This window comes from Daphnia pulex, chromosome 12, assembly GCF_021134715.1.
Source record: "Daphnia pulex isolate KAP4 chromosome 12, ASM2113471v1".
NCBI classification, from domain to species: Eukaryota; Metazoa; Arthropoda; class Branchiopoda; order Diplostraca; family Daphniidae; genus Daphnia; species Daphnia pulex.
The window spans coordinates 6,893,488-6,915,794 of NC_060028.1; the positions used below are offsets into that span (position 1 = coordinate 6,893,488).

Consider the following 22,307-nt stretch of genomic DNA (forward strand, 5'->3'; position numbering starts at 1 on the left):
TTGTACTACAAATAAGAAATCTTTGCGATACTGTCAGAAAATACTTATGTGCAGATTGTTATTCTATTTTTTTGTTTCTATTCCATGACAATATTCATTGTGTCAATATGCTGCGAATACAAAACTCATCTTCTGGAGCTGCTGCAAGCTGAGTTTAATTTGTACAAGAGTAAGTTTTAACATTAATAAATGAAAAAAATCATGCTTCCGAGTCTAAAAAGTTCAGTGTAAGTTTAAAATTACTACTTTTTAAATTAATTATCTAACTATTTTCATCATTCAGGATTATGATGGTCTATTTATAGAAGAAAAGATTCTAATCCGATGCGTCGACGTTAACATGTCCGTTTGGACTGGGAATGTTCTCTCTATAGTGTTCGGAAAAGAATACTTATTAAAAACACACAAAATGACAAGTAAGGAAGACACGCGGGGATAAGAATTTGATCTTTTGATTAATATGTTGTTTGCTGGATTACAATTCTAATTTTTATTTCAGACCACGTCAAACAGAAGTGATCTGATATTCGTTCCTGCCCCCAAACTAATAAAATCCGCCGAGAAATCACAGTCACAGAAGTTTAATTATACTGCTGGTTCTTGAAAATAAATATCCTTATCATTTTTTATTATCAGATCAAGAATAATCTTGACATAATACATCTTATCTTACAATTGTGTTTATGTATTTTATTTTCACGAAGCACGCTTGTTAACACTAAAATGAAATTGTTTTAAGTATGCTCTTATTACTTTTGTCACTTTATATGCTGTACATATTTAGAGCGAAGATAATAAGCATGTAATAAGATATTTCAATAACATAGTTATATTGATACGTCGTATTTAGTACAACATAATTATGTGTTGACGATGCAAGCAAAGATAGTATTCACAAGACAAAACAACATGGTACTCACAAGTTAACACAAGATAATTACATGATTATGACATCTTAACGATGAACCAAAAACGTGTTACCTACTACATGTTTATTACATACTACAAAGTTAAGTACAGTATCCTAAAAAAAATCCAAACAGGAGTAATATGCTGAATTAGCCACTAGCCATGCCATGGTGAATTCTAGCTATAAGTTTAATCGTTATTACAAATCATCATTCTTACATTTTCCTTTACTATAGAATTACTTACTGGTGCCCCACAAACAAGCTACAAACTCCATAAATAGTCCGATAACCTTGTAAATATGAAATCGAATCTATGGCTGGAATTCAGACAGGAGAAAAAACTTGTCAGGCTAAGAAATGGAGGTATAGTTAAAAAATAAAAAATAAATTTCTTTAATATCAAGTTTTCTCATCAACTTTCTATCGGACCAGAATACTCAGTTGAAAATGGATTGGATAATTTGTTCTCATAATGCTGAGAAAAGATAAGGAGGATATTGATTCTGGAGTTGGTTTGACACAAGCTCGCTTGAAATCCATAATTCAAGATTTAGTCCGTTTATGCGGAATATATCTCAAAGTGAAATCCTTCTTATTAACTAAGGGGATAAAATGTTAAAATTTCAATTAAAAGTCGATTAACTAGATCAAATAAATAATAAAAATTTTAGGGCTACTGAATTTCTTCTGAACGGAAAACTAATCGCGTTTGCGGGGCATCGTAAATTGTCTATAGAACTTCATATACAGAAAATCCTAACATGGATGAAATAAAGAAAATTGATTCTGAAATTTAAAAAAAATGAGGGCAAAAAGACAAATCTGGACGTCCAACTCCAATAGAACCCCAATATCACCATTTATCATGGCAGATGAAGCAGTAAATGCATACAACATAAATCATCCGGCTTTGCAGCCAATGTCTTTCACCCATAAAGTGTTGCGGGATGTGTCATCAAAGTTTTGGAAACATGTAAATTTTAAATTTAACTTCCGTTTTTAGAAGCTTCGTTTATGATATTTAACTTACACTTTAACAGGATAAGTACTGGCACGAAGTGCATTTCAAGCCATTAACAAAATGGAACGATTGGATATTGATACGCTTACCGTCCCCCACGTGAATTCCATTTTGAGGACAATCGAAGAAAAGGGAAAGTTGATTGGTATTGTAATTTTTATTTATTATTATTATTATTATTTATTAGTAAGATCGTTTCTAGCAAATCGTTTCCTTACAAATTTTTTTAGAATTGGAAAAATTGGATCGGTAACAGAAAAAAGTCGACCAAAGGCAAAAAAATGGATGAACGATTTTACCACATTATCCCAAACGTAACATCAAATAAAATAAAAATCAGTGTTGATACTATGGAAAAAGTGGACGTGTAGGAGACCGGGGCTGTGTGGGACATGGGGCTACATGGGACATCGCAGTTTTGAGCATGTTCCCGTAATTTTTTTTAAATAATTTTTTTACCCAACATGGGGCATGGTAAATACTCAAATATAGTAAAAAAATTATTTAAAAAAAATTACGGGAACATGCTCAAAACTGCGATGTCCCATGTAGCCCCATGTCCCACACAGCCCCGGTCTCCCCTACTTCCTCGAAAAGGTTGAAACAATCGACGAAAGAAGTTTATGTATAGTACCATATACTAAGTTTTTACATCAGAACTTTTGAAGATTCATTTTGGAATCTGCTACGGTCTCAATACAATATTGTTATTATTGACGAATCCTACAAGGATTTGGAGTATTCCGTGTCGAAACAAGTCTTGCTGAACTCAAATGCAGCTACATGTACTCCAGAACTATCGGACTCCATTGCATACGACATCTCACCTCAGTAATATTGTTAATGCTATTTTAGTTTAGTATGTCAAATATTGATACATTTGTTTTTCTTCTTCAGCCGTCATGTTGGATTCCAGGAAATGGGGTTTGGCAGGGACGCAGGTTTAATCTCACTTTTGATTTTTCCCTTCAAGCAAAGAATTTTCGGAAAATTACATTTCTGAACGTTTTCCAAAGAATTGTCACAACAAAGAAAAAATCTTTGAAAGAATATCCTCAAAGAAAAATTGTCTGTAAAAATTTGATTTTAAATTTTTACTTTTTTATTACAATTCGGTTGTAGTGTTCAGAACACTTTGAATTGCCTTACCACCCAATTTTGTGACGATGTTTGAATTGGTGGGAATCAGAGTTTGTATCACTTGTTTTAGTCTTTTGAGTTGGTGTCGTCTCACTTAGGCTGAGCATGTTCAACTAAACCCATGCTGGTCTCTTTAGCAAATGAAAGTGGAATAAACAACTTTGTTTCAACGACGAACAGTTTAGTACAAATCCTTGTTGAATAACACTTCCCCGATCGGAATTCGCAAGAGAAAGCCGAAAAATAACCCTCATTAATCTGATTGAAGACCTCGGAAAAAATTAACCTTTTAATCCTTTGGGTGAGGTGGGTGAGCATATTTATGAATTGGGCGGACCGGAAAGGGTGGCTGATATGACTCAACAGAAGAGAAGTATCTTGCAGTTCTGCTCTCAGTGCTAAACTATACGGTGGTTAGTTTCAGGAGACCATCAATTTTACCTCTGATCTAAGTTTCGTTCACCATGTCCAAATCAAAACTTACTACGATACTTCTGCTACTCGTTTAAAGTAAATGTATGCATTCAGTAAAATATTGAGAGACGGACACTCAACAAAGCTGAATGATAGATCAATTTACGATGCCCTTCTTAACAGTTAGACCACATTCCTCATAACCCCAGTGGACCTCGGAACCAAAATATACTTGACCAAGGGAAAAACTTCTACACTTAACCTCATAATAGCCTCCTCAGAAATGGCAATATCGACCAGTATCCAAATCAGTCCATATCTAAGCAGCGACCACCAACCCCTCAAAATCTTACTAAACACTATAGCATCAATGAACACTGGAAAATTCCAGCAACCTGGATGCGGATGTTGGAACAACACTGTACAAGATCTAATACAGGAGACATTTCAATTATTTTGATATTTTTCTGTTTAAGTCAAGTCAATAATTCACACCAATTAGACGTAACATTTCAGATACTCGTGAAGGAAAGATTTTACAGCTAGGACAGCAGGCTGCGTAGTAATATCTTTTGGAGGTTTTAATTTTTTTTTCATTGAAAAGAAAGGTTTGTTTCTAGCATTCGTTCTAACTAGGCCTACAGTACCAACCCGAATAATCTCACCTTCCCTAACATGACCTCCCTTTTTTTAAGTTTACGGATAGCCTTAACTCTTATAGAAATAAAAAAAAAACAGCAGCTCATCGATGAGTTTGCTTTCGACTTGTCGCTTGTGGCCGTGTGGTGCATCTATGTCTACGCACATATACCGTTCAGGTGTATACATTCCCCCCCCCTTTCCCCGTTTCGCTCCGCCATTTGCTTTGTTAATGTACAGTATCCTGCACGGAAACTGGGACAGCCGCTAGGGGTTTTACACAGGATACTCGTAACATGGACTACTCAATATTAAGGACGGGACTCTTCGGCCTTTACTATGCCGGCCATGTAAAAAAAATTTCCGGGAGAATCGGAATCGAAATTTAAAATTATTTATTGTTTTACCTGATGTCTCTATACCTAAAATGTACGGTTATAGAGATATTGCAAATTACTGTACGGAAAATTTGAAAAAAGACAAAACACCGGTGCCATCTAGGAACCAAACCTCCTAAGCTCTTGAAAGTCTGCAAGCAGATGCCCATTCGTGCATACCAAGAGAAAGAGACACCACTCTTATCTCTATTGCTTTGACATAGCTGCCTAACTCTCTTTTACCTTGTGGCATATATTCTTGAGAGCTTAGGGTGCTTGGCTGCTAGATGGCACCGGTGTTTTGTCTTTTTACCCCCACTCCTGGAAGTAAAATTAGAATACCTCATTAATTAGTTTTTTTTACTAAGATTTATAAACAAAGTTGGAATCAGCGATAAAAACTGTGTTTATTGATGTTTTCCATTAATTATCTCCTGAACAAACCCAACCCGACTAGCTTCAACACGGCGACAAAGCAAAGAATCCCGTCCTTATTATTGAATAGTCCATGCTCGTAAGAACCACCTAGCGGCTGTCCCAGTTTCCGTGCAGGATACTGTACTCTCTCCCCTCACTAAAATGGCGCTTTTCTATTTCGTGCATAACTTTAAAAAAAAAAGTCCCACAAACTTCTAGTTTTTTCCTCCGTAACAAGAAGAAATTGAACTTTATTTTTATGTGGTCATATATTTTGTAATTCCCTATTTTCCCCCATGATTTTTGTGTTTTCTGCAAGTTAAAATTTTTTTGTGGAAATCCAAATACATTTTTTCTCGATAGACGGAGTTATTTTTTTGTTTTCTTCCACTCAAGGGGAAGTCATAAAAACAGAAGTTTTTGGTAGGATTATACGGGGGAATTAAAAATATTTGACTACATAAAAAACAAAGTTCAATTTCTTCTTGTTACGGGTGGGAAAACTAGAAGATTGTGCAATGTTATTTATATCTAATTGTCAATTTGCGAGATTTTTTCCCTGATATGCTCATATGCTATGCTAGTATCAAGTACTACTGCGTCGTCAGATGGCTCTGGGCGACAACCATATTAAAGTGTTTTCCAATGCCAATGCGTCTCGTACTCTCTTCGCGCGGTTTGCTGTTTATATTCTATAAGGCCGGCTATACCATGGACTACTCTAATTAAGGACGGGACTCTTCGCCTATCTCACCGTGTTAAAGCTAGTCGGGTGGGCTATTTTCATGAGAAAATTAATGAAATACATCAATAAATTCAGTTTTTTTCGCTTATTCTAACTATGAATATAAATCTTAGTGAAATAAACTAATCAATAAGATATTTTAATTTTACTTTCAGCAGTAAGGGTAAAAGTGGGAAACACCGCTGCCCTCTAGCAACAAAGCACCCTAATCTCTTGCCAATATAACCTACAAGGTAAAGGAGAGATAGGCAGCTATTTCAGAGGAATAGAGATAAGAGAGTGGTCTCTCTTATACGCAATGGGTATCTGCTTTTAAACTTACAAGAGCTTACGAGGTTTGGTTCCTAGATGGCACCGGTGTTTCCCACTATTTCAATTTTCCAATAAAGAATATCAAAATATCTCCATAAAGATAAATTTTAGGTATAGGAACATTAGGTAATTAAATATTTATTTTCTAATTCCGATTCCGATTCTCCCGAAAAAAAAATTTACAGTGCCGACATAGGAAATGCCGAAGAGTCCCGTCCTTAATTAGAGTAGTCCATGGCTATACTCTACAGACATCGGCTGCCCGCTGCGACTTGGGTTTGTTTACATCTAGAGTTTAACCGGTTACTGTATCAAGATTTCCACGTGTGTTTTTTTAGTAGGCCAAGTAGTGTTATGAATTACATGTCCAAAAACTATTCTAATTAAAGCTGTAAATCACTATATGAAGAATTATGTCACAATTGATAAAGCTATCGGCTATTTTTCGGCAATGGCCATCATTCCTGATTCGTGCTGAACGTTGCGAAGCCAAAAGTGCAGTTAAAAATCTAACCAACACGTCGAAATTTTCTACAAAACATGCTTGGGAAATTGATACAAATGTGGGCAGAGATGTAGTTCTATATGCCCACCATAATCCCCGGTTTCATAGGTTACTCAACCTCTTTGCACTGACACAGCTTGGATTCTGGTTCTACCTTGCAGAGTTCTCTGTGTCCACATTAAGAAATGTTCCAGTCCCTAAGGAAGAATCTTCCAATTCAAATCTACCATGGTACCGTTCAATAAATTTAGGAGAGAACAAATACAGAAGAGGCATAACAGCTATGTGTGTGGCTCTTGGTATGTAACTTACATATTATTTCTGTTAATCACTTGAATCATATATTTTGTTTACAGGAGTTCTAATTCTGGGAGGTAGCTGGATGTTTTCCTTAAAATCTGTCAAAAATATTATATTGAGGAAGGGAGGCAATAATGTAACAATCATTACTTATGCTCCATTCAATAAAATGAGATATGTGGAGGCGCCGCTCAAAACGTAAGATAGTTCAAGAGTAATGAAAATGCCTTTTAAAAAATTCCAAAATGAAAAAAAGATAAAATATGCAAATAAATTACTTTAATCTAGATGAGTGCAGCGCAGTCGCGAAGCCGAGCAACCGTCTCGTTACCGCTGAAAGTCAAAGGCAATATGGGCTATTTCGTGATCGACATGAAGGGGGAATTTAAAAACATCCCCCTTTTTGACGCTACAGTAGGACTGAAACGTATATTAAGTAAGTGATTAAAACCGCATCACTCCCTCTCCTGTGTTGTTATAGTCGCCACCAGAGTAATAAACAACAGCCTCCTTCTCCACCGCAAGAGTCGCCGGATACATTTTTTTTTTTATGCAAATGCATCCGTGATCGTTTGCATTGATCAACTGACTTTTCCGTCCCCATGACAATGTTTGTCGCCTCCCTACCAGTTTCACTCCCCTCTTGTGAGTAAGCTCCACCGTAACATCATTAAGCTTCCTCAAAATCCAGTCGACGATACCATCTGCGGTCGGTTGGTTGCGGGGGTAATGGTAATTGGCGGAAAATCGCAATCGATACATTCTTTTGTATTTGAAGTCACGACACCCAACCTTGCATTGTTGAATCTTACACGGCGCTGTATATTTACAGAGACGAAAAAAAAGGTAATTTAGCAGAGCCTAGCGGTTGATCTAGACGTCGAGGACGTGGTTGAGATATCCAATGTAACAGATTGCCAACCGGAGGATCTCGATCTTGGAGAGTTTCTTGTCCGGTGGAAGAGTGGGAAGTAATTTTCTTAGATCTGCGAAAGCTGAATTGAAGGCCTCTACGCGAACACGCTCCCGAGATGCGTGAGCTGAACGATATTTAGGTGTAGCCCTCCGTCGGCGTCTTCGCTCTTCTCGACTTAGCGTCACTCCACCTGTCGCCCTTAGACCCCTGTGTTTGATAAGTAATTGATTAAGAAAAACATTTTGTTCATTGCACTTTGGTAAGAGGCAATGTTACTTCTTTTTTAATGGTTTTTCGTCTTGATGGAATTGAACGTAAGTATTGGATGGCGGGATAGAAGATGACGTCACGGTGTTAGTCTGCAACTGGACTTGAAGCCCTGGGTCCGGCCCCAGATGATGGTGAGACATGTAGCTCATGCTTTTTAGTCACCCTTATCCGTATGTCCAGGGCTTTAATGTAAATAAAGAGAGTGTTAGCCCGTTTATTCCAGTCACCCGGTTCCTATTCCCTAATGAGCCGTATAGAAAGAGAATAATTGATATTCTATTCGGAGGGGTTCAATCAAGCACATTGACATTAACTAACTCCATCTCATCCATTCGTTGGTGTTGTTACTCTTTAAATAAGTTGGGACAAACAATCCATCAGGCGACTCGACTATAGAACAAACACACAATCCATCGTTTTAGTTTGAGGTAGACTTTTTGGCATGTTTGCTCAAATCCCCTCCCCCAATAAAAAAAGAGTACGCATTCCAGTGTTCAGGCTACTTATTTGAGAAGTTTGAATCGAGAATTTCCATGCCGTTAGATATTAGCTGTTGTAACATTCATTCTCTTTGACACGATTTTAAAAAGTCCGGTACTTTTCAGTTACGCAATAGAAAACTTTGTAACGCATACTTTTCTTTTTCCGGCGCCGTATGGTTTCGTAAGTATTATCGATTAAGTCACGGTAGTTGCCTTTGTTGGCGGATTCTTATTATACAATCAATTTCTGAAAATAACAACATCAGAACAGACTGAACGAAAGGGGTGATTGTGCGTCGAGCAACGGAGTGTATAGGAGTGCTCCACTGGGAAATAACACTGACACGGCTGGGTAACACCCCTTGATATTATTTCCCCTTTATTCCCACCCCCTTCTACTATCAGTCCCTCCCAACACCCATTACGTTTTTACAGGCCCTATCACTCTTGTTCTTTTTTTTTTCTTTCTTTTTTCGATTTTTATGTAACACATTCAACACTCTGCAAGGGTTTCCCGTCATGTCGGAATCCATCGCGAAATTATAGCAAAAATCTAGTAAAATTGTACTCAATGGAAAGCGGAAAATATCCCGAGCGAAAAATTGCGCTTCTAAATTCTAGACCTTCCGTTTAGAAAAAAAAACTCACTAAAATTAGAAAAGATCTAACAAAAATAAATTTTTATCGAATAGTACCTTTTTTCCACAAAACTGTTTGAAACTTGGATGATGGGGACCTGGAAACGTCTTTGATGATCAGAAGTTGAAAGAATTTTGGGTCTACTTCACGCGATACACGCAGATAGATATCTAGATCATCACGTATCAGTCAAGGGCAAAAGAAGCGAACCAATCCGGGTAGGTTAGAACAGAAAATCCGTGGCCGGTTCACCAATCACCGCGAGAGATATCAGTGCGAGGGAGGAAAAGATCCAGCATCTTCCGCGCATGACAATTTGAGACCACGTTGTATTTGTTTTTCTTCCCGTTCGAGAACACGGATAGGCCAACAAAATGCGTTTTAAGTTAAAAAAAAAAACGAAAATGGAGAGGCAACAAGATAGAATCATTGAGCTAAAATAGTGGAATTGCGAGAAAACACCGAGAAAAAGTTACGAATAATCCAAAAAGGACGAAACATTGTGCACGGAAGTTTTTGATATCGAATTTAAATTTAAAAAAAAAAAAAGTGTACGTATTCAAATATAGAGAGTTGGACAAGAGAGGACAATACAAATAAAAATGGAGTGGCAGTGATGACAATGTATACTCGGGGATCGACTAGAAATGTTGAGGGGGTGATTTCCTCCACTACAATTGGGATATTTTTACGACCTCCATTGCCGGCAATTCTTTTCGTTCAATAACGCCGTCAATGTCTTCGGACGTCGACGTTGGGTTTGCGTGTGGGCGCCGTAGGACAATCGGTAGGTTGAGTCCAGTCGTTTGAAATCGGGATAATCGACAATCGGTTCATTCCCGATGCCGGCAGACAGCGGAGGAGCCAGAGTGCCGCGGATATGACGTGCGTGCGAGCTCAATGGGGCCGGTTTGGGAGCCCGGTAGCTTTGTCTCCGCTGGATTACCTTCTCCAATTCCGTCTGGCTTTTGACGCAAGGATTTCCCGCTTTCATGGCCTGCTTGTATGGTGTTTTCCCGTGGGTCTTGACTCGGCTGGCCTTGTTATTTGTTGGCGGTGGCGAATGACAAGCCAAACAAGGTCGGGAGCGGCTGCGATGGAGTTGACCCGAAGCGGCCAACTCTCTTTCCTCGTTGTCATATTCTTCTTCTTCTTCCTCTTCTATTTCCGCTCGATCGTGCACATCTCCAATACCGGAATCGTGATCGCACTGGTGATGCTGAGACGGTTGGTGATGGTGGACGTGCTGGGGTTCTCGAGTCCGGTAATGGGCCGAAGTGGTGGACTCCATGTGCTGTGGCGGATATTCGTTCAAGGGAAACGTAGCCGGCTGGACCCTTTGTTTAGGCTCGATCAGAAGTGGTTTGGAAGTTATAGACTGGAGGACAGGAGATCGCCGTTGAAGTGGATATTCGGGCAACATGACCGGATCGTCATGGTTGTTTGTGTTGTCGAAAGCGGAAGTCGAAACAAGGAAGTGATTTTTGGGTGGATTTGCGGAAGAAACTGCGGATCTGTACGTGGTCTTGATGGGTTCTTCAAGGCCAGCCAGCGCCACCTTATTAGTCTCTCTCGCCCAGCGCGGACTATTGTATCCCGATTCGGGATCGGATGCGAATTCGGTCCGGTTTCGGGAGTCTACGGCCGTCTCGGCGTTCTCCAGAGGACACTGGCGACTTCTGACCGAAGCCAAACTGTCCTTAGATCGAGCACTTCCATTGCCTGAATCGGATGAAGGCGGAGGTCTTTGAGCTTGCTGAGCCACCACCGGATTGTTGGCAGGTTGGCGTCTCATATCGGGTCGACCGGCCCGATAGTTGATCGGAGGCTCGTACAGCCATTCAAGGGTCTTTTCTACTGGTTTGGCATTAGCGGCTGCCAGCTCAGCCATCTTCTTTCTCGTTCGGGCGCTGGATGGCGGACTGTTCACATCCCATTTGATGGCCAATTCCATGACATTTGGATGGTGATCCAAAACCGATTCACCCTCTGGGAGCAAACGGACAACCGTCCGTTTGGTGCAAGAGGTTGGTCCCTTGGCTTTGGTCGTCTCTACAGTCATGGCCGACGCTTCCGGACCTTTCCAGTTGCGCGGAATGAGCACATCCCTTGACTCCAGCATCAAATCCGGCAGTGGTCGGTGGTTTTTCTGCCGGGCGGCCAGCACGATGGCCGCCTTTCGCGGATTATCCGGAAGCATTGATGACGGAAGGCTTAGCGGTTTCAAAACTTGCAGATGATTTTGGTCACCTCCACTCGTCACGTCGTTTTCTCCGCTCTCCTCATCTTCTTCGCGTAGCTCCTGCTCGATCCCGACTAGCGGCTGGATTTTTCGGGACGATGTCGCTTCGTTAATGGCACCCGTTGACTGGTTGGCCGGCTGGTTACCTTTAATGCTTACCCTGATTGGTTTGGTCGTATTTACTGCCGATCCAGCGATGAAAAGCTGATTGGATTTCGGCAGGGGTGCGCTCTACCAAAATCAGAAATATGTAATTTCTTAATTAATTACCTTTTTTCATCTCATTATCTTAATTTTACCTGGAATCTTAGATGGTGGTTGTTGTTCTTCCGACCGCTGGATGGGTGGCCATTGGCTATAAAGTGTCCGCTATCATCAGCAACCGTCCGCGTACCGCCCAGCCGAATCCGCGGCCGTTCTTGAAAATTTTTCGGAATTTGCCAATTGCCCAGTCGCTGCGGTGCGTAGGCATCTTCAAACTACACGTAGATGTAAGGACATTTTTTTTTTTAAGTTTTCTTCTTCACAGTAATAAATAAAAGGGGGTATCTCTTTTTGCACGAGAATGGATTTCGGAAACGTCTGGTCGGCACGACTGTAACGGTCACAAAGTTCTAGGACCCGGATACCGGCACCTGCGACTCGCTTTTTTAGCTGACAAATTCAATCGAGATATCCCATCTGTCTCTCTGCTATCCGGCTAGGAGGGGAGAGAAAAGGAGTACAAGACGAAGAAAAATGTGCCCCATGAGACGCGATGGATTTTCCATCCACCCATCGTAACTACAACAAAAAGGCGGGAATCGAGTGAGACAAAAAAAATATACTGTTATCCACTTAATCCCTTCAATCGCTCGCATAAATGCCCCGAGAAATTACTCAAACTGGTCGAACGAGGGACACTTCTACCTACTGGATATCCTTACTAAAAGTAATAGCTATAATCAACTACGGTCGTCGCGTGGGCTGCTGCTTGCTACCGTTGAAGCTTTCTACAACTTGCCTAAAACCTAGAAATTTGTTTTAAGTTACTCGAATAGTGAAAAGTAAATTTTTACCTGATTCGCACTGAAGTGCAGCGACATGAGCGTTTCTCCGGCTGGCCGAATGTGAATTAAAACACCAAATGCATACAACTAGTGTGCGGTGAAGAACAACTTCGATCTATTGGACCCATCAAGCGTTCCGTTGTCATGGAGACATAAAGCAGGCGGTAAATGGGGGGGGGGGAGGGTTGAACGTATGAACAAGACAGACGGTTTTTTGTGTAGAGGGTGGAATATGTATATGTATATATATATATCTAAGGTAGGGGGAAGAGCTGGGATTTTATTTTACAATTGCATGCCTATGCAACGCAGTTAGTTGAATCGATAAAATTAATCAATGCATATGACCCATCGCGTAACAAAACGCCACTGGATTGTATTCTTTTTCCGTGGCTCTTTCATGGAGTACAGTACATTCATAAATTCGTTCATTTTGTTTTTCTCGAATATTTTTTTTGCAATAAAAATCTGAAATAAAGATTATGTTGCTCTACTTTTGTCGTTATACACGATGATACCTTTCTGGATAAGATCTGGAATTTCTACCGCCAACCAGGGTCCCAACTGTAACAAGATAAGAACACATTAGAATGTTAAACAATATAGCTTTTTAACTGGAATTTTAAATTTCTAAATTATAATTGTACTCACCCCAAGAGCCATAGCATGAGCAATTCCAAATTTGGGTACATTTCTCGCCCACAGTGGTTTGAAGTGATCTGTCAGGCAAATTTTTCCTCCTCGATACATCTTGGCAGTTTTACCATCTAGTTCTGGCAAAGCGATTTCTGGTGCTGTAGTAGGGTATGTGACTGGAATCTTCAATTGAGAAAAACTGTTATTGTTACATTGCAAGTACTGTCAACACATTTTATTGATGCTGATTTACACAGCACAACATAGTGGATTGGCTTCGAAAAAAGATAGAACTTACATCAAATTCCACATCGAACTCATATTTCAGCAGGTCTTGAATGTACCAGCATTTTCCAAACCACCTGGTGCCTTCTTTATTAGATTCGAGTCGGAACCAGTCATTATCCTGGTGCTTGTTCGTCTCGACATACTTGATGAGGGCCTGGAATTCTTCTTTCAACCGCTGAACCCAAAGCTCTTTATCACGAGGGCCAGCTTTGGTTTTGAGTAGAGGGATCCCGCTCAAACTTTTGCGAGTTGCTTCGTCAACCATTTCTAAAGATTTCGTTCAATGTATTGCTCGCTGCGTTAGTATACTTTCACCATTTCCATGCGTTCAATGTGACACTTTTTCGTCTGTAATCTGACACGTCAATATTAGTTTTCGCCATCTCTTGGAGATGTTATGAAATACATTAAACTTGAGCGATTGAAATTTAAATCGCGTTGAAATGTCAGCTACCTGGGCTGCGTTAGCAAGGGCTGTTAGCCTGTAACTGTTAGTGATTTGTTTTCCATTTAAAAAAAAATAGAATATGTCCTATCTCCTACTGCAATTAGGATGACTCTGATTTCGTTGAGAATAAATTCTAACCTATTTATGGTTTCGCTTCTACTTTAATTTTCTTGTAGGGCAAGGGCAACCTCGATTCTTAGCAGTGAAGCGAAAATAATTGAAGTAGTGAATGCAACAAACTCTTCGACGGGAATCGAACCCTGGACTCTTGCGTACTATTTCAAGACTTTACCACTAGGCTACTAGGTAATGAGAAATATAAATGACATATTTTCAGATATTCTCAACCAATACTTTTTTAGGATATGATCTACTTCCGGATATAGTTTGATCAGGATATGCGACCATGGTATAATGGTTATAGCATCTAGCGTTGTACGTAGATGTCCCGTGTTCGATTCCCACTTCCGCCACAATGTCTACCACTAATGTTCCCCATGTCGCCCTGTATAAAACTATATATGTACTAACTCAACTAACAACTAACAACTAACTACTAACTTACTAAAACTAACCAACAACTAATTACTAACTGCTAACTTACTAAAACTAAACAACTTCTAACTCTACTACTAACCAACACCAACTACTAACAACTGATATGCGCGGCATATATAAAAAAAAAAAACCTTGAGATACATTCGTTGGGGCAGGTCAGATCGATTATCATCGTAAGACGTGGGACATTCTTGTACGCAGTAGTACTCGAAGGTTGGCTACTGCTGTAATAGACCGGTATGAGAGACGGCGAACCCTGAACGAAAAAACCTTTTGAATTCCAATTTTTTTTTAACCACATTAATGCCCTTTAACTAACTTGGCAGAGGAGATGCGCTGCGAAGAGTTTAATGATGAATAAACGACGCTAAAGGCTGGCGAAAGAAGAGTTCGACACCTTGTCCCATCAATTTCTTCGGGGAAAATACGAACAAGCCCGAACAAGATACATATCTCGAACACAAAAGAGCAACAAGTTAGGCTATAGGTCTTCTCTTCTGTCTGCTTGGGAGCGCTTGGGAGAGAGACGAGGAGGGCGACATACCTGTGGGAAGTGGGATATATTCGACTGAAGTCAGGTCGTTATTATCAAAATCGGAGAGAAAAGAGCACGACGGGAGCACGGCAATAAAAATAGCTGAAACCTACATTTAAACCTTTTTAAATTTAATAACCAATTCTAATTTAAACCAACAAGTGTTGTCCGGTGTTGTCTGGGTGGCAAGTTTTTAAATCCACTCATTACAATGGACTTTTTCGGTACGCCACTGTGTGACCCATACGCGGTGCCCTATCGTATGGCGATAGTGCATGGCGACTTGGATAACTAACTCTTTTTATGCCTTTAACATTAAAGACATTTTATTTTATTTTTGCTTGAATGACCAATTAGCGCTAGATGGCTATAGTTGTAAAGATCATCTAGTGAGACTATCGACAACTAATCCATCCTATTAAACCCTTCGGAATTGAAAAACCACTTTTCACGCAACAGGAGTATGAGTCTTGACTCTTGAGTTTTGATAAATAAATTGATTGAAATTGTATTGGTAGGGGAACAATTTAATGAAAAAAATATTTAAATGAATAATCCAATTTTAATTAGGAGAAAACTTCGAAAGTAGGCTACTGTCCTATCTATCCTACTAAAGCCTAGTAGAATTAGATATCTCAGTTGCATGTTGCCCAAAGCTAACATTACCAAGTTAAGAGTCTATACGTATAGTAATCTTTAAGTAGCTAGTAGTCTTATACCAGCTACCTTTCCTCATGTCACCATAAAATAATAGTATTGAAGATCACATTTCATACATCAAGAATAGGAGCACTTTTCCGACTTCTTATTTCCGTATTTTACGTGTATATGTTTTCTCATTTTCTGTTGCATCCTAAAATGTTTGTATTCTTTTTAAAAAAAAAGCTTTTCATAAATATTGTTTTACGCCCTTGGGCTATTTTTCTGGAAAAAAGCGACAGAATAAATACAAGTTGCTACGCAGTCGGCCTTGCGCAGTCGTCGTTCGATCGCAGCTCGCTACACGTTAGACTAGTGAGTGTCTGCTACTCTGCTTTCATCAAAAAAAGTTCTCTTTCTTGTCAATTCATTGAAGTAAGCAGTTGATTACAAAATTTGCCATTTTAATTATTTCTAAAACCTTAGAGAATTCCGATTTGATTACAATTTAGTTATAACCGAAAAGGGATTTGAATCAAAATGACCAGCCAAGATCCGCAGAAGAAACTGAAAATTGCCGTCGTCGGCGGCGGATTGGTAAGTTCCCGTGCAATGCTTGCTTATGTAACAGCGTGATAAGAAACCTGAGTGCCGCTACATTTACTCAAAAATATTTGTTGTGTCTGTAGATTTGTTCTCTGTTGTAGTTTAAGGGCAAAGCCGTCTTCTCTTTTTAAAGGTTTTTAAAAACAAATAGCTTTGCCATTTAGAGAACGACCTTGCATCTCGGTCTGTAGCTAACGTGTACCCTGGAGGTTTCTCTGCGAAAAACTTTCGAAGATCCTAAAATGTTCTAGCTACTTTCCTTCGCCAGTAATAGCCCCGAATTTTTAAATTCGATAAGTTAAAAATATTTTAAACAAACGTAAAGTTCTAAGGGACAAATTACCTGTATTCTACGGCAAGCGGAAATATGTCATCCGAGGCGTGGCATTTGAACGGATTCTTCCGGCTAGACAGTCGGATAGAATAAAGTAGACGATAACACAGCGGCCGTAAGGCTTCGCTGTTTCTCTTTCATCGCTATTATTACTAAAAAAAAGGCAAATGTTGTTTGTAGATTGAATTGATCAAATTATTCAAATACCTTTAAAATGTCAAAGGTGGGATCACTGCAAGCATGTTACATGGCCAAAAGAGGACATCAGGTCGAACTCTACGAACTGCGAGATGGTAACCAGTTATTTTCACATCGCCCAGAAAACATCATTAAGAACCCATTAAGAAACTTGGTATTTTCTCAACTGTTTTTTGGTAGACATTAGGACGATGGAGCACGTTCCAGGTAAGAGTATCAATTTGGCCATGTCGATTCGAGGCCGATCAGCGTTGAGAGAAGTTGGACTAGAAGATGAGATTATCAAGAACCATGGACTGCCTATGGAAGCGCGCATGATTCATCGATTGGACGGCTCCACCTATCAAATCCCGTACGGAAAGAAAGGACAGGTAGGACAACTTTATTTTTTCCCGTGTTTTTATTGAAATGTGGAATCATTCAGTATGTTTTCATTAATTTTTGCAGTGCATTTACTCTGTCGGTCGTCGATTCGTCAACGAGGTTCTCCTCAATGGTAATTTCTTTACAATAATTTTCTAATTGTTTCCAAATTATTCTGACTGATTTTTTCATTTGAATTGCAGCCGCAGAAAAGTTGCCGAATGTTAGTTTCAACTTTAGCCATAAATTGGTCAACTCTGACTTAGACAAAGGCACCATGACATTTACAAAGTAGACTTATTTTTTATTTGTTTAACCAAAAAAAAAAAAAAAAACATTTCAAAATTTTTCTTTTTGTAGCAAATCCGGAGAACTTGTGGAAGCTCAAGCGGATCTAATTCTGGGCACAGATGGAGCCTACTCCGCCGTTCGAAAGCAGTTTATGAAAAGACCGCGTTTTAATTACCAACAGGTACGGAGCTTTCCTCATGTGAAACCTGACATTTTCTTGACAAGAAAATTATTATTTTGTTTAGGAATATATTCCGTGTTATTATCTGGAACTCTGCATTCCACCCACAGCTTCTGGAAACGTAAGTTTTAAATTTCGCTGATTTTTTATTTCTAGAGAGTCAAATTATTTAAAGTAAATATTAAACAATAAAATAGTTCGCTATGAATCCGAAATGTTTACACATTTGGCCCCGAGGATCCTTCATGATGATTGCACTGCCAAACCAAGATGCTTCGTGGACTGTGACACTATTCATGCCCCACGATAAGTTCGAGGCTCTAACAACCCCCGAAGAATTGCTGGCATTCTTCAAAACTCACTACCCCGACGCGATTCCTTTAATCGGCAAGGACAGGCTAGTCAAAGATTTCTTCGCCATAAAACCTTCGGGACTTATTTCCGTTAAAGTAGGTCGTCATTTTATTAAATCAACTTTGGGCAATTCCCTGAAAAATGTTCCCTAACGCTTCTGATTATTCGATAAGTGCTATCCACATCATGCCGGAAAAGCCTTACTTTTGGGCGATGCAGCTCACGCTATGGTACCTTTCTACGGACAAGGAATGAACTGCGTAAGTCATTTAGATTTCAAGTCCAACACGTCAACAATTGAAATTCGGGAATTTCAAAAACTATGTATATGTCTAGGGTTTCGAGGACTGCCTGGTTCTTAACGAGTTCCTGAATCAGCTGGGGGACCATAATTTGGAAAAAGTCTTACCAGCTTATACGGAGCATCGTCACGTTGACGCACACGCCATCTGCGACTTAGCTCTGTATAACTTTATAGAGGTATGAAATCTGATTCCATTCCTGGTTGGTCGAGTCACTTTAAGACGAAAAACGATATTTTACAACTTTTGTTTTTTACGGTGTGTAGATGCGAGATTTGGTGAACCGATTCTCGTTTCTGGCGAGGAAACGCTTTGATAACACCATGCATTGGCTTTTCCCCAACTGGTGGGTTCCGCTGTACACCTCGGTGACTTTCTCCAGGATGCGCTACCACTTGTGCATCGAAAATAAAAAATGGCAGGATCGCGTAAGACAAAATTTACATTTTGTTTTGGGTTCTACGGATAAAAATATGTTTTTTTTTATTGGTTTTGTTTTCCTGGCAGGGGGTTCGCAAGCTGCTTTGGAGTACAGGAACTGCCGTCGTTGCCACAGCCGTCGTTGTCGGGTTCAATTTTCGATCTTATTTGCAGAAGTTCATCTGAATCACCTTTTGCATTGTCCAACTCAAATAGTCTTTAGTAGCTCTCGTTCGACAGGTATATTTTTGTCACGCATTTTTATTACTGGGTGAAAGACTTTTGCGGTACGACAAAATCTCTGTATTGTGAAAATAAATGAAATGAAAGTCAATTTGTCTTTTATCGTTCGAAATTAAAAAGAACTGACAATAAAATTTCCGGATAAATGGAAAATCCTTTCATTCACCATTTGGTGGTTCGATGAATTATCGGCAAAGAACAGAGATATTGATGAAAAGGCACAGCTAAAGCTCCGGCGGTTGAAACTCCGACACTTCCAGCGAGCGAGGTGATTCCCATGGCAAACGCTTTTTCTTGGGGAATGGTCTGAAGTGGATGTGAGACAAAATTGGTAGCAAAAACAGATTGAATTTAGTAAAAGAAAATAAGTACTTTAAAATTTAAAATTTTACCTCGAAGGCCACTCGGTAAAATGTATTTACATAGGCAGCTCCAGCCAGGAGTCCTTCCCTATAAAATGAAAATAATTAAAAGAAGTTATTTTTTTTTTTAATTATTATTATCCAACGCGCAACAAACCAAAAAACTATTGTAAAGACAATCCAAATGGAAGGTATATACAAGAAAACAGCTTCTGTCGTCAACAGGATTACATTTACAAACTGGAAATTATTTAAAAAATAAATAAATATTTTTGTGGCGATTATTGAACGTAACATTAATTAAAATTTTACTTGCAAGACAGCTAAGAACCAAACAGCATTAATTCGGAATAGGTTTACGGAAGAGCGAGATAGGAAAACACCGAGCTGATAATCCACTTGAAGCCATCTGTATTGGCTGTGGTGATCCAACCATATGTTTTCAAAATATATCAATTCAAACTGATGGTAAATGCAAATAAGAAGAATGTAGTAGTTATAAGAAGTAAATTATTATTTTTCCCTAATAATTACCACTCCTTGGTTGATAAAATATTCAAACAGATAAACTGATCCCAGAGGAACAATAAAACGAGCCATCCGTGGTAACATTCGACATTTGGACCGCATGCTTATAGGAGCAATATGACCCTTAAAACTAGGTTGATTCTCCTCCATCAAGGGTTCGGTATCAGCATCACTAGAAGAGAAAACAAAAATTAAAATCGATTTTAAAGGTTACTTGAAAATGATAGAAACCTGTCATTTGTTTTAACTCGTCGTTTCTCATGGTCTAATATAAAGAAAAACGTGATTGCCATCAACGCAGGAATTACCAACATCAAGAGGACAGTTTTTCGAGCGCTAAGGCCGGCGGTAGTTAAGGCAGCAAATGATAATGCACCAAACAGTCCGGATCCACCTGTACCGGACGACCAAGTTGAAACTACATCCCTATAACAAAAAAAAAAAAACAATTCACAGGTTAAACAAGATGAATATGCTAGTATGCTGGATGAAAGACATTTACTTATCATAGTGAGAAGAGTACTGCAAAAATGTAACCTCTCCAAGTCCACCACTAATGGCAGCAAATACAACCCCCAAAAAGGCTTGCCATTGTGCAGTGCTGAATGAAACCATCAGGAAACTTGCACTGCTTAATAGTATGACAATTAAGACCCTTAGTCTGTAAATAACACAAAACAAACAGAATTACTTCTTTAGTTTTCTGTAGTGAACTTATTCATCTGAACCTGATGTGTGTTAAGAGGAATGGCATAGTAAGTTTCATTGCAAGACTGGGTAGGACATCAGCAAGTAAAATGGCTCCTGTCGAAACAGGATTGCAGTCCCTCGTGTTATTTGTTACAGGACTTGGAGTGGGAACAGTACTCTATAATTTTTAAGAAAAATTACACATCCTTTTATTTAACAAGTGAAAAAGTGAAAATTTACATTTCCCTGGAAGTCTTCACTGAGAATGTCATGAGCAGCGCTCAACATTATGACATAGGCATAATTGTTGCATAGACCCAAGAGCCAGTATGCAATCAGATTACGGGGTTTTTCCTTTGGACTGGATATTTCAGCTTCATCTAAAACAAAGCAATCAAAAACTGAAATAATAACTAAAAGATGAATTCAAAAGGTTTGTGGTAAATGGTAATGCGTAAATAAGAACCACAGGAACGAAGTGAACTTTTAAATATGAACCTTCATACGGCGTACTCTGTTCTATTTCATCGGCATATGCGACACTCATTGGAAATAACTTTGGACAAAATTATAAGAGTGTGTTAACGGAAATGTTCAGATTTACAACTAATAAGATCACAGATTTCAATTAGGATGTGGCGAACTGGAGCTGGGGGAGTGAAAATTCGGATGGGAGAGGAGTGAAATCAAAACATAAACATTGCGGGGTTGCCATCTATCGTCGTTGCGCAAACCACAAAAGAGAGACTGAATTTTGCAATCGCATCTCGTTTAGCGTTTAGGCTTTTTAACTTTTGATCTTTGAGAAATATTTGAGATTATATAGCATGTTGCACAGCTAATTTGCATGACACGGTATATCGATTATTACAAGATAAATAGTCGGGTACAGCTCTGAACTGAACATAAGCTTGTTGATAGCGTTGATAGCGGTTGATAGTTACACTGGTTACATGCTTGAATTTTTTGTTGCATCCGGCAGTAAAGCTCAAACGGAAGCTCTAAATATTTATTTTTACCAGTTCATAAAACACATAATTTCTTCTTGAACAATGTTCTTAAAATATGACTCAATAAAACTTTAGCGATTTTTCAATTATTTTGGTAGTTGGAAATATCAAAATACACTAAATAGAAAGAAAATTTGTGATTGCAAATTATGTCATGGTAGCCAAATAGCATATAAGGACACGATATTTCTCCAACATCTGTCAATTATCGAGAAAGTGAACCACCACTGTAAAAATCGATAAATCTAAGAGATCTAAAGACTACATAGAAAAGCCAGAAGTAAAAATGGAAGAAGCTAAGAAAAAAACTTGTTTCTGTGTTTTGGCTGGAGCAATTGTGGCTCTTTTGCTAATCGCTACCGTGTCTCTCCTAGTGGCATTGGCTTTACCCCGAATGCTTAACGATGGTGAATACGGCGATATACCCGACTATCAAACCGATGAAGTGTACGCACTACTTCATGTACCTCATCTAATATTCAACGCTGCCAGAATGAAAGATGCCTTAGCTTTGACACCCGAAAATGATTCCGACAAAGTCCCAACGTTAGCGACCGATACGTCGATGACTGTAAAACCGAAACTAACCAATTCGGCAGTCAAACCGTCTGATGTCACAGATTTGATTCCCCGTTTGAATGAATTTTATCTGACTCTACCGGACGTCGGAAACACTTTTGATACATCGATAATTAATTTGCCAGAGAAATCCGATGAGGTCACAGAGCCCTTAGCGCCCACTACAGAAAATGAGGATAAAGAAATCATTAGTGCCCAAACAGTTTCGCCACCACCACTCGTGACAAACTCAGTAAGCACAGTTCCATTGGTTACCTTACCGGATTTTGTGTTTCCCGAAAGTCAAAAGCGTCCAAATCGACCGGCTGTCGTTGTCGAAAAAGTTTCGAGCCAACACAGTTACGACTTTTTCATGGAAAACGT

The 22,307-nt window shown here is 39.2% G+C and overlaps 6 protein-coding genes across 10 annotated transcripts; 2 read left to right on the top strand and 4 right to left on the bottom strand.

Moving 5' to 3' along the window:
- Positions 1-6,201: 6,201 nt before the first annotated feature.
- On the top strand, positions 6,202-7,305 carry LOC124209885 (transmembrane protein 223-like). The gene is made up of 3 exons (XM_046608118.1): positions 6,202-6,780; positions 6,838-6,979; positions 7,070-7,305. The coding sequence occupies exons 1-3, from the start codon at positions 6,390-6,392 to the stop codon at positions 7,071-7,073; spliced, it is 537 nt and encodes a 178-aa protein (XP_046464074.1). The 5' UTR covers positions 6,202-6,389; the 3' UTR covers positions 7,074-7,305.
- Positions 7,306-7,541: 236 nt separating this feature from the next.
- LOC124209887 (helix-loop-helix protein 1-like) lies at positions 7,542-9,352 on the bottom strand. Of its 2 annotated transcripts, XM_046608120.1 has the most exons (3): positions 9,145-9,352; positions 7,974-8,149; positions 7,542-7,904 (listed from the first exon to the last, which is right to left on the bottom strand). In XM_046608120.1, exons 2-3 carry the CDS (start codon positions 8,114-8,116, stop codon positions 7,655-7,657), a joined length of 393 nt encoding a protein of 130 aa, XP_046464076.1. In that variant the 5' UTR covers positions 8,117-8,149; positions 9,145-9,352; the 3' UTR covers positions 7,542-7,654. The 2 variants fall into 2 exon arrangements, with proteins under 2 accessions (XP_046464076.1, XP_046464077.1); XM_046608121.1 differs by lacking the exon at positions 9,145-9,352 and having other exon boundaries at positions 7,974-8,898.
- Positions 9,353-9,393: 41 nt separating this feature from the next.
- LOC124209884 lies at positions 9,394-12,575 on the bottom strand. Its single transcript, XM_046608117.1, has 3 exons — positions 12,389-12,575; positions 11,630-11,809; positions 9,394-11,561 (listed from the first exon to the last, which is right to left on the bottom strand). The coding sequence occupies exons 1-3, from the start codon at positions 12,413-12,415 to the stop codon at positions 9,777-9,779; spliced, it is 1,992 nt and encodes a 663-aa protein (XP_046464073.1). The 5' UTR covers positions 12,416-12,575; the 3' UTR covers positions 9,394-9,776.
- Positions 12,576-12,723: 148 nt separating this feature from the next.
- LOC124209886 (ubiquitin-fold modifier-conjugating enzyme 1) lies at positions 12,724-14,771 on the bottom strand. Its single transcript, XM_046608119.1, has 4 exons — positions 14,629-14,771; positions 13,314-14,565; positions 13,031-13,198; positions 12,724-12,943 (listed from the first exon to the last, which is right to left on the bottom strand). Exons 2-4 carry the CDS (start codon positions 13,566-13,568, stop codon positions 12,860-12,862), a joined length of 507 nt encoding a protein of 168 aa, XP_046464075.1. The 5' UTR covers positions 13,569-14,565; positions 14,629-14,771; the 3' UTR covers positions 12,724-12,859.
- Positions 14,772-15,784: 1,013 nt separating this feature from the next.
- On the top strand, positions 15,785-18,866 carry LOC124209888 (kynurenine 3-monooxygenase-like). 2 transcript variants are annotated; one of them, XM_046608123.1, is made up of 13 exons: positions 15,785-15,918; positions 15,996-16,080; positions 16,647-16,716; positions 16,802-16,992; positions 17,069-17,117; positions 17,188-17,275; positions 17,345-17,456; positions 17,521-17,577; positions 17,654-17,905; positions 17,984-18,070; positions 18,147-18,290; positions 18,379-18,540; positions 18,620-18,866. In XM_046608123.1, exons 2-13 carry the CDS (start codon positions 16,024-16,026, stop codon positions 18,716-18,718), a joined length of 1,368 nt encoding a protein of 455 aa, XP_046464079.1. In that variant the 5' UTR covers positions 15,785-15,918; positions 15,996-16,023; the 3' UTR covers positions 18,719-18,866. The 2 variants fall into 2 exon arrangements, with proteins under 2 accessions (XP_046464079.1, XP_046464080.1); XM_046608124.1 differs by having other exon boundaries at positions 15,822-15,918; positions 16,010-16,080.
- On the bottom strand, positions 18,760-21,317 carry LOC124209889 (battenin-like). Of its 3 annotated transcripts, none has more exons than XM_046608125.1 (11): positions 20,854-21,317; positions 20,596-20,756; positions 20,394-20,533; positions 20,168-20,326; positions 19,897-20,091; positions 19,672-19,837; positions 19,450-19,599; positions 19,295-19,377; positions 19,168-19,225; positions 18,903-19,081; positions 18,760-18,833 (listed from the first exon to the last, which is right to left on the bottom strand). In XM_046608125.1, exons 1-10 carry the CDS (start codon positions 20,900-20,902, stop codon positions 18,938-18,940), a joined length of 1,305 nt encoding a protein of 434 aa, XP_046464081.1. In that variant the 5' UTR covers positions 20,903-21,317; the 3' UTR covers positions 18,760-18,833; positions 18,903-18,937. The 3 variants fall into 3 exon arrangements, with proteins under 3 accessions (XP_046464081.1, XP_046464083.1, XP_046464082.1); XM_046608127.1 differs by having other exon boundaries at positions 20,596-20,735; positions 20,854-21,315; XM_046608126.1 differs by having other exon boundaries at positions 18,760-19,081; positions 20,596-20,735; positions 20,854-21,315.
- Positions 21,318-22,307: the final 990 nt, after the last annotated feature.

Bases quoted from the DNA above. Each gene is read 5' to 3' on its own strand.
- LOC124209884 (XM_046608117.1), bottom strand. From the start codon at position 12,415: ATGTCGCTGCACTTCAGTGCGAATCAG. The intron at 11,810-12,388 runs GTAAAAATTTAC...ATCTACGTGTAG, and splicing joins TGCACTTCAGTGCGAATCAG to TTTGAAGATGCCTACGCACC. The intron at 11,562-11,629 runs GTAAAATTAAGA...TGATTTTGGTAG, and splicing joins ACCACCATCTAAGATTCCAG to AGCGCACCCCTGCCGAAATC.
- LOC124209888 (XM_046608123.1), top strand. From the start codon at position 16,024: ATGACCAGCCAAGATCCGCAGAAGAAACTGAAAATTGCCGTCGTCGGC. The intron at 16,717-16,801 runs GTAACCAGTTAT...GTTTTTTGGTAG, and splicing joins ACTCTACGAACTGCGAGATG to ACATTAGGACGATGGAGCAC. The intron at 17,276-17,344 runs GTAGACTTATTT...TTCTTTTTGTAG, and splicing joins GGCACCATGACATTTACAAA to CAAATCCGGAGAACTTGTGG.
- LOC124209885 (XM_046608118.1), top strand. From the start codon at position 6,390: ATGTCACAATTGATAAAGCTATCGGCTATTTTTCGGCAATGGCCATCA. The intron at 6,781-6,837 runs GTATGTAACTTA...TTTTGTTTACAG, and splicing joins AGCTATGTGTGTGGCTCTTG to GAGTTCTAATTCTGGGAGGT.
- LOC124209886 (XM_046608119.1), bottom strand. From the start codon at position 13,568: ATGGTTGACGAAGCAACTCGCAAAAGTTTGAGCGGGATCCCTCTACTC. The intron at 13,199-13,313 runs GTAAGTTCTATC...TCTCAATTGAAG, and splicing joins AGTTCGATGTGGAATTTGAT to ATTCCAGTCACATACCCTAC. The intron at 12,944-13,030 runs GTGAGTACAATT...ATCTTGTTACAG, and splicing joins CTCATGCTATGGCTCTTGGG to TTGGGACCCTGGTTGGCGGT.
- LOC124209887 (XM_046608120.1), bottom strand. From the start codon at position 8,116: ATGAGCTACATGTCTCACCATCATCTGGGGCCGGACCCAGGGCTTCAA. The intron at 7,905-7,973 runs GTAACATTGCCT...TATCAAACACAG, and splicing joins GAAAAACCATTAAAAAAGAA to GGGTCTAAGGGCGACAGGTG.
- LOC124209889 (XM_046608125.1), bottom strand. From the start codon at position 20,902: ATGAGTGTCGCATATGCCGATGAAATAGAACAGAGTACGCCGTATGAA. The intron at 20,534-20,595 runs GTAAATTTTCAC...TAAAAATTATAG, and splicing joins GTGAAGACTTCCAGGGAAAT to AGTACTGTTCCCACTCCAAG. The intron at 19,378-19,449 runs GTAAAATTTTAA...AATAATTTCCAG, and splicing joins GGTTCTTAGCTGTCTTGCAA to TTTGTAAATGTAATCCTGTT.